The 23085-nt window shown below is 40.6% G+C and overlaps 1 protein-coding gene across 1 annotated transcript in view; it reads left to right on the forward strand.

Annotated features, from left to right (window-relative positions):
• Positions 1-15308: 15308 nt before the first annotated feature.
• LOC121869111 (damage-control phosphatase ARMT1-like) overlaps positions 15309-23085 on the forward strand; it is a 62162-nt gene continuing 54385 nt past the window's right edge. Inside the window, exon 1 of the mRNA XM_042370306.1 lies at positions 15309-15443. Coding sequence (XP_042226240.1) covers positions 15406-15443 — 38 coding nt within the window. The 5' untranslated portion in view covers positions 15309-15405. The remainder of the gene's footprint in view (positions 15444-23085) is intronic.

Consider the following 23085-nt stretch of genomic DNA (forward strand, 5'->3'; position numbering starts at 1 on the left):
CTACAATGATTTGAACATACCTGTACAGCACTGTACCTCTAAACAACCTGTGAAAAAATAGAATGCTAGAACAATACTGTATATGAGATGTGCCAAACCACTACCTGCCAAATGCCAGTGGGATCAGAATTTAGTTATTTATACCACTATATTCTCTCAGCCTTCCACTGTCTTGTGGGCGATTCAGGAAGCAGATTATGGACCCGTACGTATGGTTGAGAGTCTGTAGAAAAAAAAAATAGTTTTTTTGAACATTTCACCACTATGCATTAATATTATCTCTTTCCGATTCTGGACCACAAATTTTTAAGTGCCACCATGTTTCCTGGAAGGACAGCGAGCCAATCGCAGTACATGGCCCATACCGCCAAGGTCTCGTGACATTTCTTAGCCAAAGGGTTGCTGTATCTTCCTTCCCTCCTTTCTCACCTACCTACATGCATGTTGTGTCCCCCATCTCTCTTCTCCGAAACAGTTGGCATACTGTACTGTACAATACTGAACTCTTGGTTTTATCAGATTTTATCTTGCAAAACTCGTACAGGTATGACTTTTGAAACTTCAGTTTTCTTATTATGTAATTTTTTAAGTACAGAATTTTATATTAGTAAAAAATAATAACAAATGCAACTTAAAAGCCACATACAGTACTGATAATTAAATATTGATATTAATGAAAAAAATCACATACATTAAACCTTCAATACCTCTGCACATATGGGGCTCTGGCCTTGCCGAGTTATCCCAAATTCCGAATTATCGAGACACATTCCCCCTCCTACAAAAATACAACACTAAAAAATTATTGACCCATATACATTACATGAAATTACTAAATGTAAAAAAGTAGCACTTACCAGCACTGCAGGTGAAGAATGAAGCATCATAGTAGGTGACAGAGGTATGGTAGGTGACACAGAGGTATAGCAGGTGACACAGGCATGGTAGGTGACAGGTATAGTAGGTGACACTGGCATGGTAGGTGACACAGAGGTATGGTAGGTGACAGAGGTATGGTAGGTGACACAGAGGCATGGTAGGTGACACAGGTATAGTAGGTGACACAGAGGCATGGTAGGTGACACAGGTATAGTAGGTGACACAGAGGCATGGTAGGTGACACAGGCATGGCAGGTGACACAGTATAGTAGGTGACAGAGGTATGGTAGGTGACACAGAGGCATGGTAGGTGACACAGAGGCATGGTAGGTGACACAGAGGTATGGTAGGTGACACAGAGGCATGGTAGGTGACACAGATGTATGGTAGGTGACACATGCATGGTAGGTTACACAGGTATAGTAGGTGACACAGAGGTATGGTAGGTGACACATGCATGGTAGGTGACACAGAGGCATGGTAGGTGGTGCAGGTGGCCAGATATGCTGAGATTTTCCCAGATAGTTTTATATATCACAGCATTTCCCGAGTTATACTATAATACATTCCGAGACCATGTCCATTCTGAGTTATATGACAAGTTATCGAGGGTTTACTTTACATGTATACACAAAATTAGAGATAGTTACATTATGGAAAAAATAATCAATCAAGTATTATTACTGTACGTACTGTATTGGTTCAAAAGTTATGGAAATTGTAAGTTGACAAACTTTATCTGCATTTTTCTCCATTTTTTAATTTTGGTGCTTGACAGCTGGTAGTCTGAAACTTCTCATACTGTATAGCAACCATCATTATGGAATTTACAGGGAATGGTTTAAAGTACTGTATTCTATTCAACTTGAAATCTCAAATATTTACAATATCTTTTATTTTCTTCAGAGAAAGAATAACGGGAATTGGTAAAAACTTCTTAGATTAACGAGAACTTTGGCAGTATACAGCAGGACAAATTTTCTCTTGTGCTCAGGGATAAGAGCAGCTACAAAGTCACAACCTCTTGTATATTTTGCAATTGTAAAAGTTGTACAGTACTGTACAAGTACCTGTATAGCCAACTTACTCCACTGTATTGAAAACCAAGAGGTTTTGATCTTATGTTGAACTTTTCAAAATGGATTAACTCCTTTTTTGTCTTTTATTGTAATTTTAGAGTTTGTATACAACATTTAGTATCATTCATGTGTCTACAAGAATTCTGCTACAGTTTACCGAGCTCAATTTTTCAAACATTTTGTTATGATCCATGAGTCTCATATACAAACTGTATTTAGAGTGCCATTTACAGCCTTCAAGAGTTATATAATTTGATGTACACTACTCAAAAAGTATCTTTATGGATGAGTCCGATGAAGAACACCGCAACTCCTGTTGTCTCGGTAGGGTAGTCAAAATCCTTCATCCGTTGTATCATAATTATTGTCTCACACAAAATCATAAAGATACTTCTTGGAGTGAGTGTACAACATAAGGCTTAAAATATATTTATTCATCAAATCATTCAAACACTCACCAAGAGGGCGGTAGATATTGTAGTGGCTAGTTGGTGATGAAAGACTAAAAATTAGTAGTACAAACAGTTAATAACACCAGTGGCAACCCTTAGTTTACAAATTGAGCCCTGCCATCAAATTAATTTCTTAAACTGATTCTTATCTGATACTATATCTGAGTTGTTAATACTGTACAGTACATGTATATTTCCTAACACAACATGGAAATTTGTTTCAGTAATCCTAATTCACATAAACTGTTTATAAACATGTAGGTTCATTTGTTCTTTCCATTTTTTTTTTAACATTTAATCACTGTAATGAACACCCAAAAAATCTTATCAACATCATATCACAAAATTGGGATCACCTACCGGTAAGATGAGGCACCCCATCTTATTTCACCTGATGATTAATGACCATAACCCTCCCTCCCTAGTGAGCATTAAGGTGTTTATCCATCAGGTGAAGTAAGTTGGAGTGCCTAATTTTAGGGTGATCCAGAAATTATACGTTATAGTTTATTTTATATGTCACACCTGTATAAAAAATAACAGTTTGGTGGGATAAAGATCAAGAAAGTCAGTGTTGGTTGCTTAGGTTACATGCCAGGCTACATAGATACTGTACTATACTTGTACTGAAGGCTGGAATTTAGGGTTTGTTTTCGGTAGTCCTATCTCAAGTTTATTGAATATGAATTTCAGTACAGTAATTGTATCAGCCAGCAGAAGTTGAAATGTAAGTTAACAAACAGAAGAGGTATCCTATTTACTAAAGCGTTTTGCTGTATCAGTGTTTGGTTTTGGGTTTAGCCAGTGTTGTACTGTACCAGTTTTTGGTTTAGTCAGTGTTGTACTGTACTGTACTGTACTAGTTTTTGGTTCAGCCATTGTTGTACTGTACTAGTGTTTGGTTTTTGGTTTAGCTGGTGTTGTACTGTACCAGATTTTGATTTAGCCAGTGTTTTACTGTACAAGTGTTTGGTTTTCAAGTTGTGCAGTTTTTCTCCACTTGGGCAGTTACCTGGGTTTTATATATACTGTATATGTATATCTGGCAAAACAGATTATTCAGTCCTGGATGACTGAACATTTTCAAAGTGTTTACCCTGGGATCTGTATATAATGTAAAATAAATTTTATACACATGAGCAGTTAATTATTACCATTTTAAGAAGTTGGCTTAAATACTCTTAAGAAAAATTTCTATAATTTATTGAGAATAATTTGCATCCATAATATTATTATCTTATTACACTATGTATTTACAGTGGCCAGCACAGCATTCTCACTGTTCCTACTCTGAAGGTTCTTCATATAATAATACAGAACTGTATACTAGTCAGAGAGTAAAACTTCACCATCGACAGAGACAATACTGAAAACACTGAACACGGTTTATCCCCAGATGGTGAAGCAAAAGGACCACGGAAAAATAGGTTAGATTCTTGGCTGATTTTGATGACCCACTAACTTATCCTATAACTTCATTCCACGAAACAAAAATCAAATAAATTGTGTTTTAAGGTAGGTGAAGATTCTTGCCTGACAAAAATATACATATAGGGTCCCTGGGTTTCGAACGGGTTCCGTTCCTGAGGACGTTTGTAAGTCAGATTTGTACATAAGTCAGAACACATGGTATATGCATACTGTACTTGCAAAACAAGGTTTCAAATACCACTATATCACAGCCTAAGTCCTTATATACATCTAAAATCACTTAATTTAAGAGAAAAGAAAAAATAGAATGCCAAAATACAGTAATTGAAAGCAAAAAATAAGTCATCAGGTAAATAAAATACTGTAAATTTCAAGTTTAACCCTGTTCATATTGGCCGGTGTTTGTAAGTCGGACATTCGTAAGTCGAGGACCTCCTGTACATTATTGTACAGCTGGAATGATAAGTGTGATCTTTCTTCCCATCTCTCCTCTCTACAGCAAAGATCAAAAGGGCAGGAACTGAAACAAGATACAGTAAAAGTCCAAAAATCCAGATGCCAGAAATCTGGACCACCCGAGAATCCAGGCTTTTCGAAAACTCAATTTTTTTTTTTTAGCTGGCTTTTGTGTGTATGTACGCATGCGTGAGCACCACAGCTGCATAGCGACAACAAGCAACCACGCGCGGTCGCCACTTTAAAACGAGCAACCAAACTGTGACAACGTATGTAATTTTGAGTCCTACTCTTTCCATTTACAGAGTACAGTTAACCCTCACTTTACGCGGTTAATGTAACCCGGAGGGTACCGCGGAAAGTGAGAAACGCGTAAAGTGAATAACATAACATATGGGATTAATTGAAATGGAGTCCGGGCCGATCCCCAAACTCCACTTTTTGACGACACACAACTATGTTGTAGTAAAAATATTATCTTAACTTTATGATGGTATGCACACACAATTAATAATTAAGAGAAATATCAATAATATTAGGTTTTTTAACACTTACATTAGTAGAAAAAATGGCTGGGAACACGGGGATGGGCGGTTGGTTCCGAGGCAGAGGGCAGATTATTGGCCCTCACCTGTATCACTTGTATCAATTGTATCACTATCCACCACAGAGGCTTGCAGTGCCTCTGTCAAACTCCCCAAAGTCCATATAAGTCCATATCCTCACCATAATTATCACTATCACTGACTTGGGCCGGCTGTGGTGGGTGGCGGGTGAAGAACTGGTAATGTTTTGATGACTGGGCGACCTTGTGCGCACCATGTTCGCGCAGCTTACACAACATGGCAGATGGCGGGAGGTTTGGATCCAAAAATGGCGCGGCTCGCCAGCCGCTCTCCGCGTAAAGGGGTACACGCACCGCGGAATGTGAGCATCCTGGGTTCCGGCAGGGCACCGCGTAAACGTGGAAACGCGGAATGCGGGACCGCGTAAAGTGAGGGTTAACTGTACTGTACAAGCCCATAATAATGGCTCCTAAAGTAGATAAACTTCGGTGTGTGAAGAGAAAGAAGAACACGTTGAAATTGAGTGACAAACTTGAAATAATTAAGAAACTAGAACGTGGTGTGAGAAGTACTGTTCTAATGGAAACATACGACATTGGAAAGTCTACAATTTATGATATAAAAAAGGCAAAGAATAAAATTGAAGAATTCACAGCTTTTTCTTTAAAACTGCTCGTTTTGAAAGTGAAGCATGCTATATTTTCTAATGAATAAACTATCAAAATGTACCTGTTCATCTCTTCTTTATTCTTCCTTAAATTTGAATTTTAAAAGTACTGCCTGAGAATCCGGAAAATCCGAAAATCCGGACCAACCTAATCCCCAAGCAGTCCAGATTTTTGGACTTCTACTGCAAACCAGAACCTCACAAGGCTCATGATTTGAAACCTGTGAACCTTCTGATAGTCTGGTGGTTGGCATCATCACCCCCCTACACACTTGACAATGAGGCCTATGTACGAATGCAGTGGCGTGGAGCTTTAAAGGGTCCTTGACACTTAAGCCCTGCCACCAAGGCCCAGAGGCAATTATCATAGTAATAATAAAAATTATTTTTATTATTATTATTAAGCTGACGAGATTAGAATTATATCACATCGTAAACTGGGCTCAAGGCCAAGAAGATTCTTACATCCCCCCCTCCCCTGCCCACTACCCCCCTTTCCTCAGGATTGCAAACAGTGACAGATGTCAAGTACTGCATTTCCCACAGGTATAAGTACATAAAAGGAAGAAGAAAGTTTGTGACAAGGTATGAATAAGCGTAGGGAATCTGGCTAAAACCCCAGCATCACCAAAAAGTTTGTTGACATGCAATTACTGCAGGGCAACGTTTAATGAAAATTGTGTGGGTTTGGGCTTAGCAGCGTTTAGGACGATGCAGAATGCGGTATAGCATGGAGGTTGTTGCTGGCAATGCCCTGACTGCATAACCAAAGTATATGAGGCTATTGCAGATCACAATGGAAAGGTACTTCAAGACAAAAAAAGAGGAAGCTAAATCTGTGTTGGTTGCCAAGTGGGGCATGTTGGGAGAGAAATTCTCACTAAGACTGAGGAAGGAGTTGACAGAACAGAGAAAGTAATTAAGAATATAAAGTCTAACAAAGGGAAGGTAAGAGTTTACCATAGTAACCAGATATGTGTACCACCACTTGCCACCATTGCACTGGGTCCCTCAGACACCATTGTAATGGATACCATTGTATTGAAACAGTTTACTTAGCTAGAAAAACACAGATTATGAGTCGATAAAAATAACAATATTAACATGGCTGATTCAGTTGAGAACCTGAGCTCTCTTGAAAGCACCTGATATATACTGTACATTTATCTCAAAGACGTATTATGTAACATTGATTATCATCTGGAAGACTACACATAACATGATGGTAGTAAGAACATATCAGAATGTTACCACGGTTATCACTTCGTTATTTATTTATTTTTTTACATTTATATTATAAGTATATCCATATTTTACAGTAATGTTGAGGTACATAAATATGATAAGGGAGGGAAGCAGTATAACATGGGTTGTATTAATGTGAAACAAGAGGACAGAGCTGTCAGTATCATGTCTAGTCGGCAACTATAATTATTGCAATGGTAATTTCTATCTATCTACATGACAATCTATGATATAATGGTTTTGGTGGTACAATATAAGCAGGAATATAAAATAGGTATTACAAAAATATTAATACTCAAACAATAGATATTTTTTAAGAGATGATTTAAAGGAATGGAGCGTAGTCAATTCAATTCAATTTCAATTGTTTATTCCTTGATAGAGGAAGCGGGATCCTAGTGCTGCCACTAGGTACCCCTGTACAATGACACCAGAAGCATCTGGCAAGTGTGACAAGTATATACAGTATAAATATTATAAAGGGGCTTATTGAAGCCTAAGGAAGGAAGGATATTCCTTTAACACATAATCAATATTATTTACAAAATATCTGGCCAGTACGGGGAGGATCATCGTTTCTCCGTCAGGGGGTCGTGAAGTGGTGGTCCAGCAGGCGTCACGGAAGCGTTGTGTGTGGGGACATCTTAGGAGGTAGTGGATAAGGGTGCTGCTGTCGGGTCTTCTGCATAATGCACAAGAGCGTTGCTCAGAGGATGCGGAGATACCAATCTCCCAAGCAAAGTCATACCCATTGATGATATGGGCAGCAATCACGTCCCCTTTCCACGACCCTTTCCCGTAGACGTACGAGAGGTCAGGAAGTTTACGGAGGACATCGTACCAGGTGGGCGGGGAGTCCAGGGGAATGGCTGCTTCCCGAGCTTCTCTCTGTTTGCGGCGAATTTGGGTCCTAATCTGTAAAAGTGTTCGAGGAACAACGCAGTCAGGTGTGGCCTTGTTGCAGCCAGTCTTGGCAAGGCCATCTGCTGCCTCATTCCCCAAGATACTGACATGACTGGGTATCCATAGGAATGTCACAGGACGGCCTGCATCCTGAAGTGTGCATGTTAACCCTCGTATTCGGAGGATGAGGTCCTTATTTTCCCCTGATCCAAATGCGATCCCGTCGAGAGCAGACCTGGAATCGCAACAGACAAGCAAGGGGCAGAAACCATCTGCTTCTTCCTCAGCGAGAAGGGCAGCAAGGAGGGCTATTAGTTCAGCCTGAGTGGAGGATGCTCCGTCAGAAACTCTGAGAGACAGTTTGATAGGATCTGGGGCATCAGGACGGGAGATGTAGACACCAGCCCCGGCCCTACCTGTAGCGGGGTCAACAGAACCATCAGTGTAGAGGACGACCCTACCCGGGGACCAGTGGGCGATCCTGGAGAGGTGGTATTTGCAGAGAATAACAGGGTTCACCTGGGATTTCGGGAGTGGGAGCGTAGTCTTGTAGTGGATACTCTCCCCTACGACTGCTGACTGATCACATGCCGTTCGCCTAACAGCCAATCCGAGGCGAGTTCCACAGACCAGGCCTCACTCGCGGACGGACGTGTACAACTGCTGGACGATCACTTGCCGTCCGATACCAGCCAATCAGCAGCGAGTTCCACACACCAGGCCTCACTCGCGAATTGTGCGGTTATTGGCGCCGCTCATTTCGCACCTCGTTTTCTGATCTTAGAGAATTGTATAAATACACCTCAGCCTGGCCGTGGACATCATTCTACTCTACTCTCCAGAACCAACAAGACCTCTCAACAAGCTCCTCAACCAACAAGATCTCTCAGCAAGCTCCTCACCACACAGCAACTCCCTAGCACCGCACTGTACTTACAATATACTCATATACAGAGAACGCTATTGTGAGTTTCACTTCTTACCTCCATCCTGAGTGTGAGATCTCTTACATGTACGTATGTATGTGAGCCTATCAAAGAGAAAATAGACAAACATAGAGAAATTTGACAACTGGCCACATACAGTACGCTACAATTGGTGACCCCCGGAGTACAGTAAGCTACAGTCTTTGCTTGGATGGGTGGGGGTAAGTTGTTCCACACCTCCACACCATGATATTTATGGCGGTCTGGGACTGAAAGGAGCACATGGGGGGGTCTTAGTAGTTCTGGGTGTCTTTAAGTTGTATCTCTGATTATTCTGGAACTGGAAATAATTACAGTCAATTAAGTGATTGATAGATTTGTAAACAAATAGGGCACAGCAGTATAGGTGTTAATATCCTCGAATTTTATCATTTTCAATTTAGTAAATTATTCGTTAGTGTGATCATTTTTTTTCTTCAAGTAGGTCATTGTCTGCACAACTCTCTTTTGTGCAATAATCAGGGGATGCATAGTGTATGACAGTGTATCAAGTGCTGGTAAACAAGATCAAAATAGATTTCTTTCATTGCTGCAAGAGTGAGTGACTGGCGAGTGTGATACAGGATACCACACTGTTTATTGACTCGACTGTGACTGGCTTATATGTGGTTTCTCCAGCTAAGTTTCTCATCAACAACAACCTCAAGGAATTTAATATTTTGTTCTCGTTGGAGGACTGTGCTACCAAGGTACAGGGGTCCTAATCTGGGGGTAGGTTTCTCCTTCTGTGAAAGATTGTGTAGTGGGTTTTTTCGAGATTTAAAGTCTGTTTATTATGTATCACCCAGGTCCTGACTTTGGTCAATTCAGTGTTCATAGTCCTCATCAAGGAGTGGAGATCTGAGTTGCTGGCATAGAGATTACAGTACACCTGGATAATTTGCAGATTTTTATTTCGAGGTCGTCTATTATTCACGGATGACACCCTGGATGTACTCAAGAATGTCTGCGGGTAGTTTTAAAGTTGCCAGCATTTTCGCGGCTGGGACAGGGAGCCATTCGTTCTAGAGACAGTAATTTCCTTTACCAGTATACAGTATTGTATATATGTGTGTGTGTGTGGAGACACACACACACACAAATACATACAAATAAATAATAATGGGAAAATCCTCTCACAAATAATCAGAAACAAATTTAATAAAAATGTAACAGTCAAAACTCGAGTCTACTGCTTACTCTATTAATAACAAAGCACGAAGTAGACATAAGGATAGACTCGTATTTTTAATAAAATTGTTTCTGATTATTTGTAAGAGAATTTTCCAATTATTATTTATTTTAATATATTTAGTGTACTGCGCACATCATTGTCATTCCTAAAAACCCCATTTAATTCATATTACGCTATATAACATTCAAATCCACCGCGCTTGTAGAACCTCAGAAAACGGGAAACATTGGTAAAGGATAACTCACCTACTCAATGTGACTAAATCATGTGTTGTATTGTACCCAGGTACAGTTATATAATATTAATTGTATGTATTCATAGCATTAAGGAGAACTCAGGGTATCCATAAGATGAATGTTTAAGTCCAGTTGAGCCGGACTAGTGTACTGTAGGACTAAGTGTGGATCATGGTTTGAGGGTCATACTATTTACGTCTGTGAACGTGTAGCGAACAAAACTGCCACAGATATCATATGAAAATACATGAGAACAATGATCTGGAAAAAGGATAAATGCTACAGAATTATGTAAGGTGTTGGAAGTGACCCAGAAACTATACTTGAAAGGAAATATCTTGTATGCGTCGGTATGAATTTAATACACCTCGTAGCCTCACGTGACATATACCCACGACAGGTACAGTGATCAGAGAATCTTATGTCTGTGTTCAAATAGTGCAATGTGTGAGAGGAGGATCCCTCATTACAGTTTTAAGTGAAGTTGATACACCCCCGCCATGAACATTCGGCCTTTGTTTTAAGGCGCGTCCTGTACCCGCCTCGAGTGTGCCGCGTTGATATTATAACCCAATGAATTTACCCACGAATTAGCAAACCAGAACCTTACCTTAGTTTGTACTTTAGGGTTAAAATATGTGTTTATAATCATGAGTGACAATATGCCGAAAAGTGTTCAGGTGAGAACCGTAAGAAATAAAAGTAAAAATTAAAGATTGGAAACTGTAGGCCTATGCGGTGACGAGCGGCGGGGCACTGCACTCAGTCCCTTTCGTTCTACCGTCACCTCAGGTCAGTGTCCTATCGGGCTATATCCCGCCCTATAATTAAGGCTTATATAGAAGTTATTACAGTTTAAAGCTTTGCCTGGTTTATAAGTGTAATAGTAATGTGTTAGGGGGTGTGATAACCGCCCGTCAGGCATTTCTCAGTCCCTTTCGTTCTACCGTCACCTCAGGTCCCATGCGGTCGGAGTGCCTTGCTGCCCGGCAGCCATTATCCCTATGAGCGTCCCAACAGGTGGTGACTACTCCCAGCTATGCCAATCCACTGTGAGCCTGTGGATTTTCAGCACACCACTCCAAGTGAGTAGTAACAAATAAGGAGACCGTGAGAAACTCTGCGGTCGTCACTTGGAGCGACCTATAATACCAGGCATAGAAATAGTACTGGTATGTCTCTGGGTGAAGCCCTCGTCTTTACCCACCGAGGGCGGTGTGCGAACGAGGCGCCTGTTGTGTATACCTAAAAGTTACAAGGAGTCCCATACCTGCAGGGGTGGAGTGTATCATGTGTGTTGAGATGGTGCTACTATGTATGATAACCGACGGTGCTATATTCCATATAGGTGGATCAGTCTGATGTGTTAAGGGATAGTGTAAGAAGGAATGACTAAGGTGGTCACAGATTGTTATACAATAAGTATGTGGATGACACGCCATTAATGTAAGACGTCTGGTGCCCATCTGGGTAACCAACATTTTCGTTGTTCTTCTGAGGAAGACCAATTCATTTGTATGTTTTTTACCAGTATGCTTTATAAGGAATAAATTAATTAAGACATGTTATGGTTTCACCCTTCTTTCCCCTTATCGATCTGGCCAATGGAAAACCAAACCCAATGCCTAGTCCACTCTGCACGCTACCTAACGAGCTACATGCTGTCCAGAGGGGGTCTGGTGGCAGCGACACTAGCGTAGCTAGGGGGGGGCGGGGGTGGCGGTCCGCCCCGGGCGGCACTTTTGGGGGGCGGCACTTTTGGGTCTGCTCATCACCCATATCTGCAGCTACTGGAGACGTTAATCCATCCCTTTGTATCGGCGGCAAGTTAATCCTTGTCGTGTCTGACCTAACACCTGACCCACATCATCACGGCCACGTCATGAGCTACACCCTTGCTAACACACACAACCTGTAACCTGTTGAGGATTAAGGAAACAACTTCAAACAAGTACGCCAGTGAGCTCATGTGGTGTGGGTCAGGTGTTAGGTCAGACACGACGAGGATTAACTTGCCGCCGATACAAAGGGAAGGATTAACGTCTCCAGTAGCTGCAAAACCATGCAGTCTCGGGTCATATCAGTTCATGTACAGCCGACCAATCCACCAGTTACAAGCAATTCACTTCAGTTCTGCACAAGTCTCCATCGTGACAAGACGAGTGAGTCACTATGTATTTTTTGTGGGGGCACGGGCACTTCTTAACTGTTCTTAGCGTTAGTGTTTAAGTATATAGTATATATATATATATATATATATATATATATATATATATATATATATATATATATATATATATATATATATATATATATATATATATATATATATATATATACAATGCAATACATATATACACAATCAGAAACAAATGTGTTAAAAATGTAACAGTCTACCAATAGATCTACCTCGTGCTTTGTTATTAATAAAGCACGTAAAAGACTTGAGAGTATACTCACATTTTTAATAAATTTGTTTCTGAATATTGGTGAGAAAATTTTCCCATTATTATTTATTTCTAGTATGTGTTTTGTGCTTGTGTGTGTGTGTGTGTTCACACAAACACTCACACACACACACACATATATATTGTAGTGGATTCCTCCCCTACAAACGCTGTTTGTCGCTGAGTAGCCGACCCCGCGAATTCCCCAGTGTATGCCTCGTGGTCTAGGTCAACCAGCGCCGCCTTACATGACGGAGGTCAACTATTAAGCCACGCCTGCCTCCGCTATATAAGACCTGACCTCGTGGTGACCTACCTCTCTTTCTACCTACACCAACCAGCAAGCAACACCTCCTCCACTCCTGCCTGGCGGCCCTCGCTCCCGCCGGCGACCAGGGCGACCCACAAGCTGGTCCTCCTCTGAGCAACCTCACCAACCAGCTCTCTCTACATCACGCTTCTAACCACGCTGCCACTTTCCAGCACCAAGCTGCACTGTACATCCAATACAACATGTATACAGAGAGCACATTGTGAGTTTCCTTTCTCCATCCCATCCTGAGTGTGAACCAAATATCACGTACCCCACAAATGGTGACCCCAGGAGATTCGCACTCACCCAGGATGGAGGAGAAACAGATCACTCTCCCAGTCTTCAAGCAACATGGGAGACTGGCTTATCCACACAGAGGCAGCTCTCATTGGCTCTACAGCTACTGTCTCTACACCGCAGGTTAGACACCCTCGAGCAACACTGCTTCTCTAAGCAGACACCAGCTCCTCTTCCTGCCCAAACACCACGTCCTACCGACCTCAGCACACCCGTCCTGCCTCAGACGCCGCCCCCGGCCCAGCAGTACCCCCTGCCACTGTCCTGGACCCTCCTCCTGACGCGGACCCTCCTCCGCTCCTGCCTGGCAGCCCCTGCTCCCGACGCGGCTCATGCGCCTGAGTGCGGCCCCACACACCCTTTTTTCCCCTCAGGTACTCCTTGCTACTGTCCTGCACCCTGCTGCTGTCGTGGACCCTGCTGTTGTCATGTACCCTGCTGCTGTCATAGACCCTCTTCCTGACGCAGCCCCTGCTCCTGACCCAGACCCACACACCCCAGCAGGCGCATCTGAGGACTCTGTACCTGCCGCGAGGGAAGCACAACATTCATTGCCTCCACAACCCTCCTTCTCCCTCTCTTCTCCCACAGATCTCGTGTGTCTAGACAAAGTTGTCTCCACTAGCGGCCGGCTCATCCACGCCCTCGCCGTTATGTCTCACATGTGGCATGCACCGCTCGTTCTGCCTCACATGTGCCATGCAACCCTGCAGACAACAAGTCTCCTACACCGCCTGGAGGGAACGGGGAGTATTGTAGTGGATTCCTCCCCTATAAATGCTGTTTGTCGCTGAGTAGCCGACCCCACGAATTCCCCAGTGTATGCCTCGTGGTCTAGGTCAACCAGCGCCGCCTTACATGACGGAGGTCAACTATTAAGCCTGACCTCGTGGTGACCTACCTTTTTCTACCTACAGCCAGTCTTGAAGCAACACCTCCTCCTCCACTCCTGCCTGGCGGCCCTCGCTCCCGCCGGCGACCATGGCGACCCACAAGCTGGTCCTCCTCTGAGCACCCTCACTAACCAGCTCTCTCTACATCACGCTTGTAACCACGCTGCCACTTCCCAGCACCAAGCTGCACTGTACATCCAATACAACATGTATACAGAGAGCACATTGTGAGTTTCCTTTCTCCATCCCATCCTGAGTGTGAACCAACACTTCATACACCACAAATGGTGACCCCCAGAGATTCGCACTCACACAGGATGGAGGAGAAACCGATCACTGTCCCAGTCTTCAAGCAACATGGAAGACTGGCTTGCCCACGCAGAGGCAGCTCTCATCGGCTCTATAACTACTGTCTCTACACCGCAGGTTAGACACCCTAGAGCAGCTCTGTTACTCTAAGCAGACAGCCGCTCCTCTTCTTGCCCCAAGCACCACGTCCTACCGACCCCAACACACCCGTCCTGCCTCAGACGCAGCCCCCGGCCCAGCAGTACCCCCTGCCGCTTCTGACGCGGCCCCTGCTCCTCAACCACACAAAAACTCTCCAGCAACCCACAGCAATGTATATACAATATACGTTTGATCTTTCCTATCTCACCCCCATTCTTAAATTACGTGTGTGTGTGTGTGTGTACCACACACGCTACAAGCTGATCAGTGGCGAAGAGGATAAAATTAAAGTTTACTTCTGAACCTTAAGCATACAATTGCTTTCTAATTTTAAATCTTGTAAATAGCGCATTTAAAAAAAACACCCTTTTCTTTCGCATGAGTATGTTTGGACGCCTTTTCTGAGAACAAATGAGTTTTATGAAGATTTATTCAGAAGAGAAATTGAGGCAATTATTAGTGATATTGTACAGTATTCGCCTGTGGCGAGATACTCGCACACAGCTCGTACAGTATAGCCAACTCGACGAGTAAAGTCTGTGTTAAGTTATTTCTTCCCACGAGAAATGATCACATACAATATACAAAATATATTAGTAAAATATATTTTTCTAACCAGAAATTCAATCTGCTATATATTTGCAACAAATACAGGCAACCATTTTCCCCATATCGCACAATGGTACTATTTTACTTGAGGACGTAATTGTTGCCTCATATCTTAATTTTGATGAATAGCACCAGAGCGAATACTTTTCAATACATATAAAAATTCATATATTCATTATAATATTGTATCTAAATATTCAAAACGTATCTTTAAAACAAAATTGCAACAAAGAAGTGCATGGTACGTGTATGTGGCAACTGTGGTGTCACTGTAAACAGGGAAAGTGACTTTGAGAGGACGAAATAGGAGGAAAGTACCACTATGACTGAAATTGGGCCACTTTCTGCTAGTCAGATAGGGTGAGAGAAAGGACTACATGCTTAATGATATTTACCGAAATATGTGAAATATTAACCCGAATTAACAATTGATTAATATGTTAAAGTTCATTTAGTGTTATATTTCTTAAGTGAATTACACCGGTGAGTGATGGATCACTTTATAGTATATTGCATATCAATTAACACTGTCATTGACATGTGCAGTTAAGAGTAAAATTGAATTGTGTCTTTATCATTATTTACCTTCTAAGTGTTGGATATTCTAGGATATTCCATATACCATGGTCATATATCCTGTGTGGCTACCTCATGCAATGGTCGTTTAACTGTTGTGCCCTTTACATACAGTTTCTGAGTTAAACTTGAATTGCTCTCAGGAAAATGTACTCAACTTTCCATCACCTGGTTATATATGAACTGAGTTATACAGAGTATTGTTATATTTTGTAGGCAGCCATACAGTCAAAAATAGGTTAATATGGAGGACTTCACGGCCGCTTCCCCCGTCTCAGTAACAGTAGGTTCACCCATGGCAGGTGTTAATTTAGGTTAGGTTAGGTTGAAGTTAGGTTAGGTAAAGGTCTGGTTTGCTTGGCTGAATTTGAACTTAAAAAAACCAATTTTTTTAACACATTTGCCATAGCTACAATAGTGTCCCCTATGAAACACAGTGAAATTGCAGTGTTTTTAAATATTTTGTTATGAAAAATCAGCGGCTGTGAAGTCGTAAATGATTACTCAAAAGTATTCTAGATGCTGATTGGTTTTCCCCAAGGACACAGCAGAGCTAAACCACTCCTGGAAATACAGAAACCAACCAAACTGAACTTAATCTAGGTTAGATATGGTTAGTATATTTCATCTGCCTATATTAAGGATTTATATCTGCAGTCCCATAATTCACCTCCCCACACTACAGCACATTAACCTAACAAGGAACAGGACATGTTTTATAGTGATATATTGTTAATGATGATAAAGAAAGGTAATGGTGACTGGAAAATAGTCACAATTTCTCTAGGTTAGGTTTGTTAAGATAGGTTATATATTAGGATAGGAGAAGTTAGGTTAGGTAACCTTTTTTCTATGATATGCGATATACACAATCACACCTACCAACTCTAGTGAGACAACAGAAGTGTTCAGTTCCACATTCATTCAACCCCTCCTCAAAGATATTTTTTTACTGAGTGTACAAATGCTATAGCCACATTATTTTTTTCAGTGTATTTTGATAAGTCCAGAGTTGTAAAGCAACGAAGTAAATTTACTTGAGTACTGTACTCAAGTAACAATTTTGAGTACAGTATTTACTTTTTAAAAAGTACTAAAAATTTTCAGTAGTTTTACTTAAGTGGTTTTTTAGTACAGCTGTACAGTGCTTTTACTCAAATACAATTTAAAAAAAAAATCATTGCTTGTTACATGCCCCAAACAATAGAGTTTTAAATATCCAATCACAGGACACGGGACAAACTTCATGTCGTTTCTTCATGTCTGGCCCAGTCACATGCATTCTTTCATATTGTTTCATCTATGTACCCAAGCAACTTGGCATGCTGCTTGTGAGCATCTGTTTAGTCATGCTGGGATTATATTAAGGCCTAAAGGATTGGACAGCTTTAATTTTGAGAATCAGTTATTGATTAATATCTATACAAAGATTTGCAAATAAACATGTGTAATGCTACGTGTCTTTTATTTTTAAATTTAGTTAAAAAAATTTTATATATAAATTACTGTGGATTTATTTTAATGTTTGAGGCGCTTAATGCATTTGTTGTTACTTTTTACTCTCAGTTCTTGAGTACCTTATGAATGAGATACTTTTTTACTACAACTTGAGTACATTGAACTTTGGATACTTTTACTACTACATACTACTTGGGTACCATTTTTGCGAATGTAACAATACTTTTACATAGTACGATAACAAATTACTGTACTTTTTACAACTGTGGATAAGTCTTATCACTTGACATCTTTGAGGAGTGAATTTTGTATAATGACCACTAGAGCCTAAAGATTGGATCCATGGACAGTACCTAGGTCCTAGGGGTGCCACTAAGCTACAGTAGTTGTTTTGGAGATATATTTTATAGAACATTGGCTAATTGTTCGATTCATTGTGGGAACCGAAAAAAAATACTTTGAATTTACTGTACCTACTTTACTTACTGTAACCTCTTTGCCAAGCATGCCATGTAATTACAGTACTTAATGTATACTCTTTGCCAAGTATGCCATGGCTTCCATGCCTTTGGCAAATTGACAAAAACCATCAGTGAACTACAGTATACCGGGTACTGTATCTGATTTTAGAAAGCAGACAATTTTATTCCTGCTAAAATAAAAAACTAGTCCTCTCCATTCTATATAGGTTTCCTTGGCAGGATGGAGGGCCAGCCTGAGGTCCTTAGAATGAATTAAGAGATGTGGTGTGGGATAGTGCTACTCTGGAAGATGTTAAGGGGTGTGCTGTGATTCACACCTTGGGACTTATTGGGCCTATATGCAGTATAATATCTCCCTTTTAGGTGTTATTGTGGAGGCTGGTAATTGGCTACATAAAGTTGAGTTGCTTCAATGGTAGCAACATGGCTCTTCCTATACAGTATGCTTTAAAATATGGACTACCCCCTTCCTCTATGGTCCTATTGAATACCGAAAAGGACCAAGAATCAGTTAAACCTCATCTAACCTAACCTACCTGAAAAGGACCAAAAAGACCTATGAAGGACCAAGAATCACGTCAGGTTAGGGTCAACTGATTTTTTGGTCCTTTTTGGTATTCACAGTAGTATTGGTCGTACTAAATACTACCGAAAAGGATCAAGAATCGTCAGAACCTAATCCAACCTGATTCTTTGTCTTTTCAGTTCTTTTCCTGTTTTTTTCGTAAGGTTAAACTTATTCTTGATCCTTTTCGTTCCTTATTGAGTGGGTTGGTTTCAACTGATTTTTGGTTCTTTTCAATACAGGTATGGGAACAGTTATCTGGCATACTTAGGACCTGGAGGTTGCCAGATAGGGTCTTTTCTGGAATTTGGAGCACCAGGCCTAAAATGTACAAAATGTACAGTTAACTCTCTGCAACTGACTGTGAAGCCTCTGTTCAGATCACTAGATTCACCCCTAAAAGTAGCTAAACTGTATAGTACACTGTAAGTTTAAAACTTAAAATTGTTGGCACATGAACAGCAATAGCAAAAACATATAAATAATACTGTACAGTAATAATAAAAGCTTTAAAAGAGAAAAAATGACACAAGTTGGTGTACACACTGGGTTGCAGTCACCCCTGATACTTGTTTTTAGCAAAGCAATAGCATCTTTAGCAACAGTGCTGCATCACTCTGGGATTGAAGCAAAAGCCCTTAGAACAAGATCTGAGTGCTGAATTCACTTGGCCAATTCACCCAAAGTGGTCTAAGGCATAGATTTGTCCCTGGCATGACCTCAAGAAGTTGTGTAATTGTACAGTACTGCACTTTGAATTTCTGTTCAGGATATCGGTAACTAACATTTAGTAGGTGAGCTGGAACTGAGAAAGAGACTTTGGTTGGCTTCTAGGGATTGGAAAGAAGCAAATGGGCATATTCTCTAATATGTACAACAGTCTTTTGGGAGGTTCCTAGCTAAAAATTAGGGATAGGTTAATTTCAGTTTTGGTTTCTACATTTTTTTTATAAATATGACTTTAAATTTTTACCTAGGTTTTCTGCATTTGAGATGGCCTTGATTGTTATAGGTCTTCTCTCATGGGAAATTTCTAAGGAAGTACTTCCTCTTGAGCGCTAGTCCTGGTCAGGTGAGACTGTACACATACAGGATAATAATGTCAAGACACGTGATACCACCCGAGGATCTAGAGATCTTTTCTTGGATTCTTCTCCTGGAAACTTGTCTGTTGGTGAATGTGTTTGCCAACTTGCTGTTTTTGTATTACCAGCAAGTACCTGAAGAGGATTCTGTGAGAGTGGATTCTTTTTCAAGTACTATTGAAACAAATTGGATTAGGTTTGTTTCCTCTTCTCTATGGATTGCTGCAGTTTCAAAGAATTACTATACTTGTGGCTTCCTGTTTTAGCCTGTTCAGTTGCCTTCTTTGACTTTTGATAAAAAACTATGAAGAGATGTGACCTCATGTGTTTGTCCTTGATATACAAATTTATGTGTATATTTTCTAGGCATTTATAAGAACTGTGATTGGTTATTTCTAGGCTCTTTGCAAGGCTAGACTTGCTTTGGGAAATGAGTGTCCCGAACTCAGAAGGCATAATACCGTACCTGCCTCATTGGCTAGATAGTGGTTCTCTGAGTGCCCAGGACAACACTTGAGATTTGTTTCTGTAACAGTTTATATTGGTGGAGAATACTTCTAGTTGGGATTGTATTGTACAGCTTCTTTTCACCTCCTCCCTCTAGATAAGTGTCTTGTGAGAATTTATAAATGAGGGGTTGATCCTGAAAACTAATTATTGTATATGACTGAGCAAATGAGGAATGACTCCAATCTCATCCTCCTCCCTGGGTATTCCTCTGAGGTTGGCTGGAAGTTAAGCTGCTCTATGACCAGATCAATCAATTGAGGATTGGGTTACATTATTAACTATACTGTACAGTGACCCCTCGTTTAACGAACGCCTCGGTTAACGAAATTTCGGTTAACGAACTGCCTTCCATAAGGATCTTCAATTCGGTTAACGAACAAAAATTCGGTTAACGAATTTCTTACGAACCGACCTCAACATGTTTTTACTTGCACTGACCGGGCATCCAGCTTTAGTAACAGTCCGCCAATACATTAATCGGTTCTAGGGCTTAAATTCCTTACTATTTTAGTAAATATCAAGAAGTTTATACTATTCAATAATTTTAAAAGTTTAATATTAACTTTTTAGTCATTTTAACAATTATTGAACATAATTGAAGGTAAAGAAACTAGTTTCTGGCGTGCCATCCAGCCTGTTAACACACCAGACAGGCGTTAGTCTCTCTCTGTTTTCAGTGGAGGTAACATCTTGCTTGAGACTCTCTTCAACTAAACGCTTTTTTTCTGTGTTTCCAAGCAAATTATTGATCATTTTGAAATATATTTTACATATTGACAATATATAATGCAGTGCAGTGTTGAAATACACCAAGAGAACTAAAATTTTATGGATGAAATGGTGCCATGGGGTGACTTCTCTTCCACCCCAATGCCTTTTCTTCTTCCTTCTCCTCCACCCCCATTCTAATTCCCATCATCATCATCATCATCCAGGAGCCTTCTACATACACACCTCAAAGTAAGTGAACTTTTCTACCATTTTTGTTGAATTTAGGAAATTTTCGGTGAGCTGGAACCAATTACCCAAAAACCCATTGAAACAATGGTTTCGGTTAACGAACTTTTCGGTTAACGAATGACCTTCTGGAACGGATTGAGTTCGTTAACCGAGGGATCACTGTACTATGGATTTTCAAAATTAAACTTCTGAACATGTGACTTTCTCAATACAGTGTTAATTTTTTTCCACCTCCTTCCTTCAGCCATTATATGAGCTTGAGAAAGTTTGTCAGCTGTGACCACAAAGTTACTTAAGTTCAATGGGCTCCCAGATTTTTCTTGGAACAGTAATTGGTGGGAATATTTATGTTAATTGGTTTCGGTATGAAAAATTCTGATAGCGTGAAGGCAGGTTGTGCAGATTAGCAGTGCCTGGCATGTCTGGACTAGGTAGGGGCAGATCCAGGGGGTGGGGGGGGTTCTGGATGTAAATGCAGATTCCAGCCTCATGTAAATAAGCCAAGCACCACTCTGAGCTACCCAGATCCAGAAAACGGGAGCTTCGAAGACATGCCCGTAAATGTGACAATCACTGATATTTTTGATTGATTATTAAGTTATTGTTAGTTAGCACTGATTGATTATTGGTTAGCACTAATGAATAAAACCTGTTATTATATCTTTTAGTGCACCTACACATTTTTGGGGGTATATTTTGGTCAGTTAGGAGATGCATCTTTGGGGTCATGAGATGAAACTACCGTATTTGCCGGTGTATAAGACGTATTTTTAAATTTTTTTCAATGTATCCCAAATTACCCTGCGTCTAATGTGCCCGTATTACGAATGGGAGGCCGAGCGCCATAGGCGGAGGTGCCTAGCTAGGGAGTCTGGGATGAGCAGTAGTCCACTAAGCACAAAAATTGTGTCTACTAATAATATTACTAATAATAAAAAACTGTAAAACAAGCCAAATGATCACAATCTATTATCACAAACTTGCGGCAAATATGCTAAAGACGTAAATAATGGCTTAACGGCAGAGGGAAGCTCACAACATCTCACTGTACCTCCTTCCCCAGCATACGTAACCCACACCAGATACATGTCTTACATTATTTAAGGACTGTGTTACCATTAAGAAACATTTGTTTGTTATTTAAATGAAAAATGCCCCAAGAAAGATTAAAGAAATGTTAACAGAAAGTTCAGCCGCCAATCAGCCATTTGCAATGTGTCGATGACGCCAAAACAATAACAATGGTGCTACACCCTGGTGGCCGATCATGGCAACAAAAAACATCACAGCTAAAAATACGAGTTTCACATCCTCTCGGTAATTCTCTTGACCAAAATATAAACACGCCACACAGCTGCTCTGATCAGAGGTAGAGTTGAGTTAGTATAATGTTATACTCTACTAATGAGATGCATTCCCAAGTGTGACCTTTTCATATCTTTTGTGTGGCTTTTTACCCTGTTTTCCCCCCAAAACAATACAATTAATGAAAATTGCAAACTATATTCTTTAAATAATGTTTCTGAGTGCACCTTATACAATATATATGAATAATAATATGGTCACTCAAGAGGAAATGGGACGCCATTGTTTTCATTTGTGCTTACAGCCGGGAGTCCAGGACGATGGTTCTACACGAGAAAATTAAGAAAATCAGACCCTGGTTGTAGCTGCAATAAAATTAATGTAAAAAAAATGAATATACAGTATAGTCTGCATTTACGCGGTCAATTGAACCCGTGGAATACCGCGTAAAACGAGAAACGCATAAATGAAATAACAGAACATATGGGATTAATTGAAATAGAGACTGGGCTGACCCCCAAACTCCACTTTTTCCGACACAATACGTACGTTGTAGTAAAAATAACATCTTAATTTTATTATGGTATGCACACACAATTAATAATTAAGAGAAATATCAATCATATTAGGTTTTTTAACACTTACGTTAGTAGAAAAGCTGGGTCGGCACACGTGGATGGCGGCTGGTTCCGAGGCAGAGAGCAGATTAGTTGCCCTCCTGTGAATCACTTTCACTACTCGCAGAGGTTTGCAGGGCCTCCCAGACAAACCTCTCAAAGTCCATATCCTCACTGTCAATATCACTATTACTGACTTGGGCTGGCTGTGGTTGTGGTGGGTTGCGGGCGAGGAAGTTCTCAATACAGTACTACGTTGACGACTAGCATTGATGTTGTCGAGATAGATCTTGATACTCGGCTCCATAACTTTTGTCAGATGGTTATTAGACACTTCATACCGATGCTTGTTTGGGTCGTTGTCAAGGATGAGCTTAAGTTTCTCCCCCAACTCAATGATTTCCTTCACATTATCATGGCTTTGTCCAGGTAATTCAAGGTTTT

Source organism: Homarus americanus, unplaced genomic scaffold (assembly GCF_018991925.1).
Source record: "Homarus americanus isolate GMGI-L3 unplaced genomic scaffold, GMGI_Hamer_2.0 scaffold32583, whole genome shotgun sequence".
NCBI classification, from domain to species: domain Eukaryota; kingdom Metazoa; phylum Arthropoda; class Malacostraca; order Decapoda; family Nephropidae; genus Homarus; species Homarus americanus.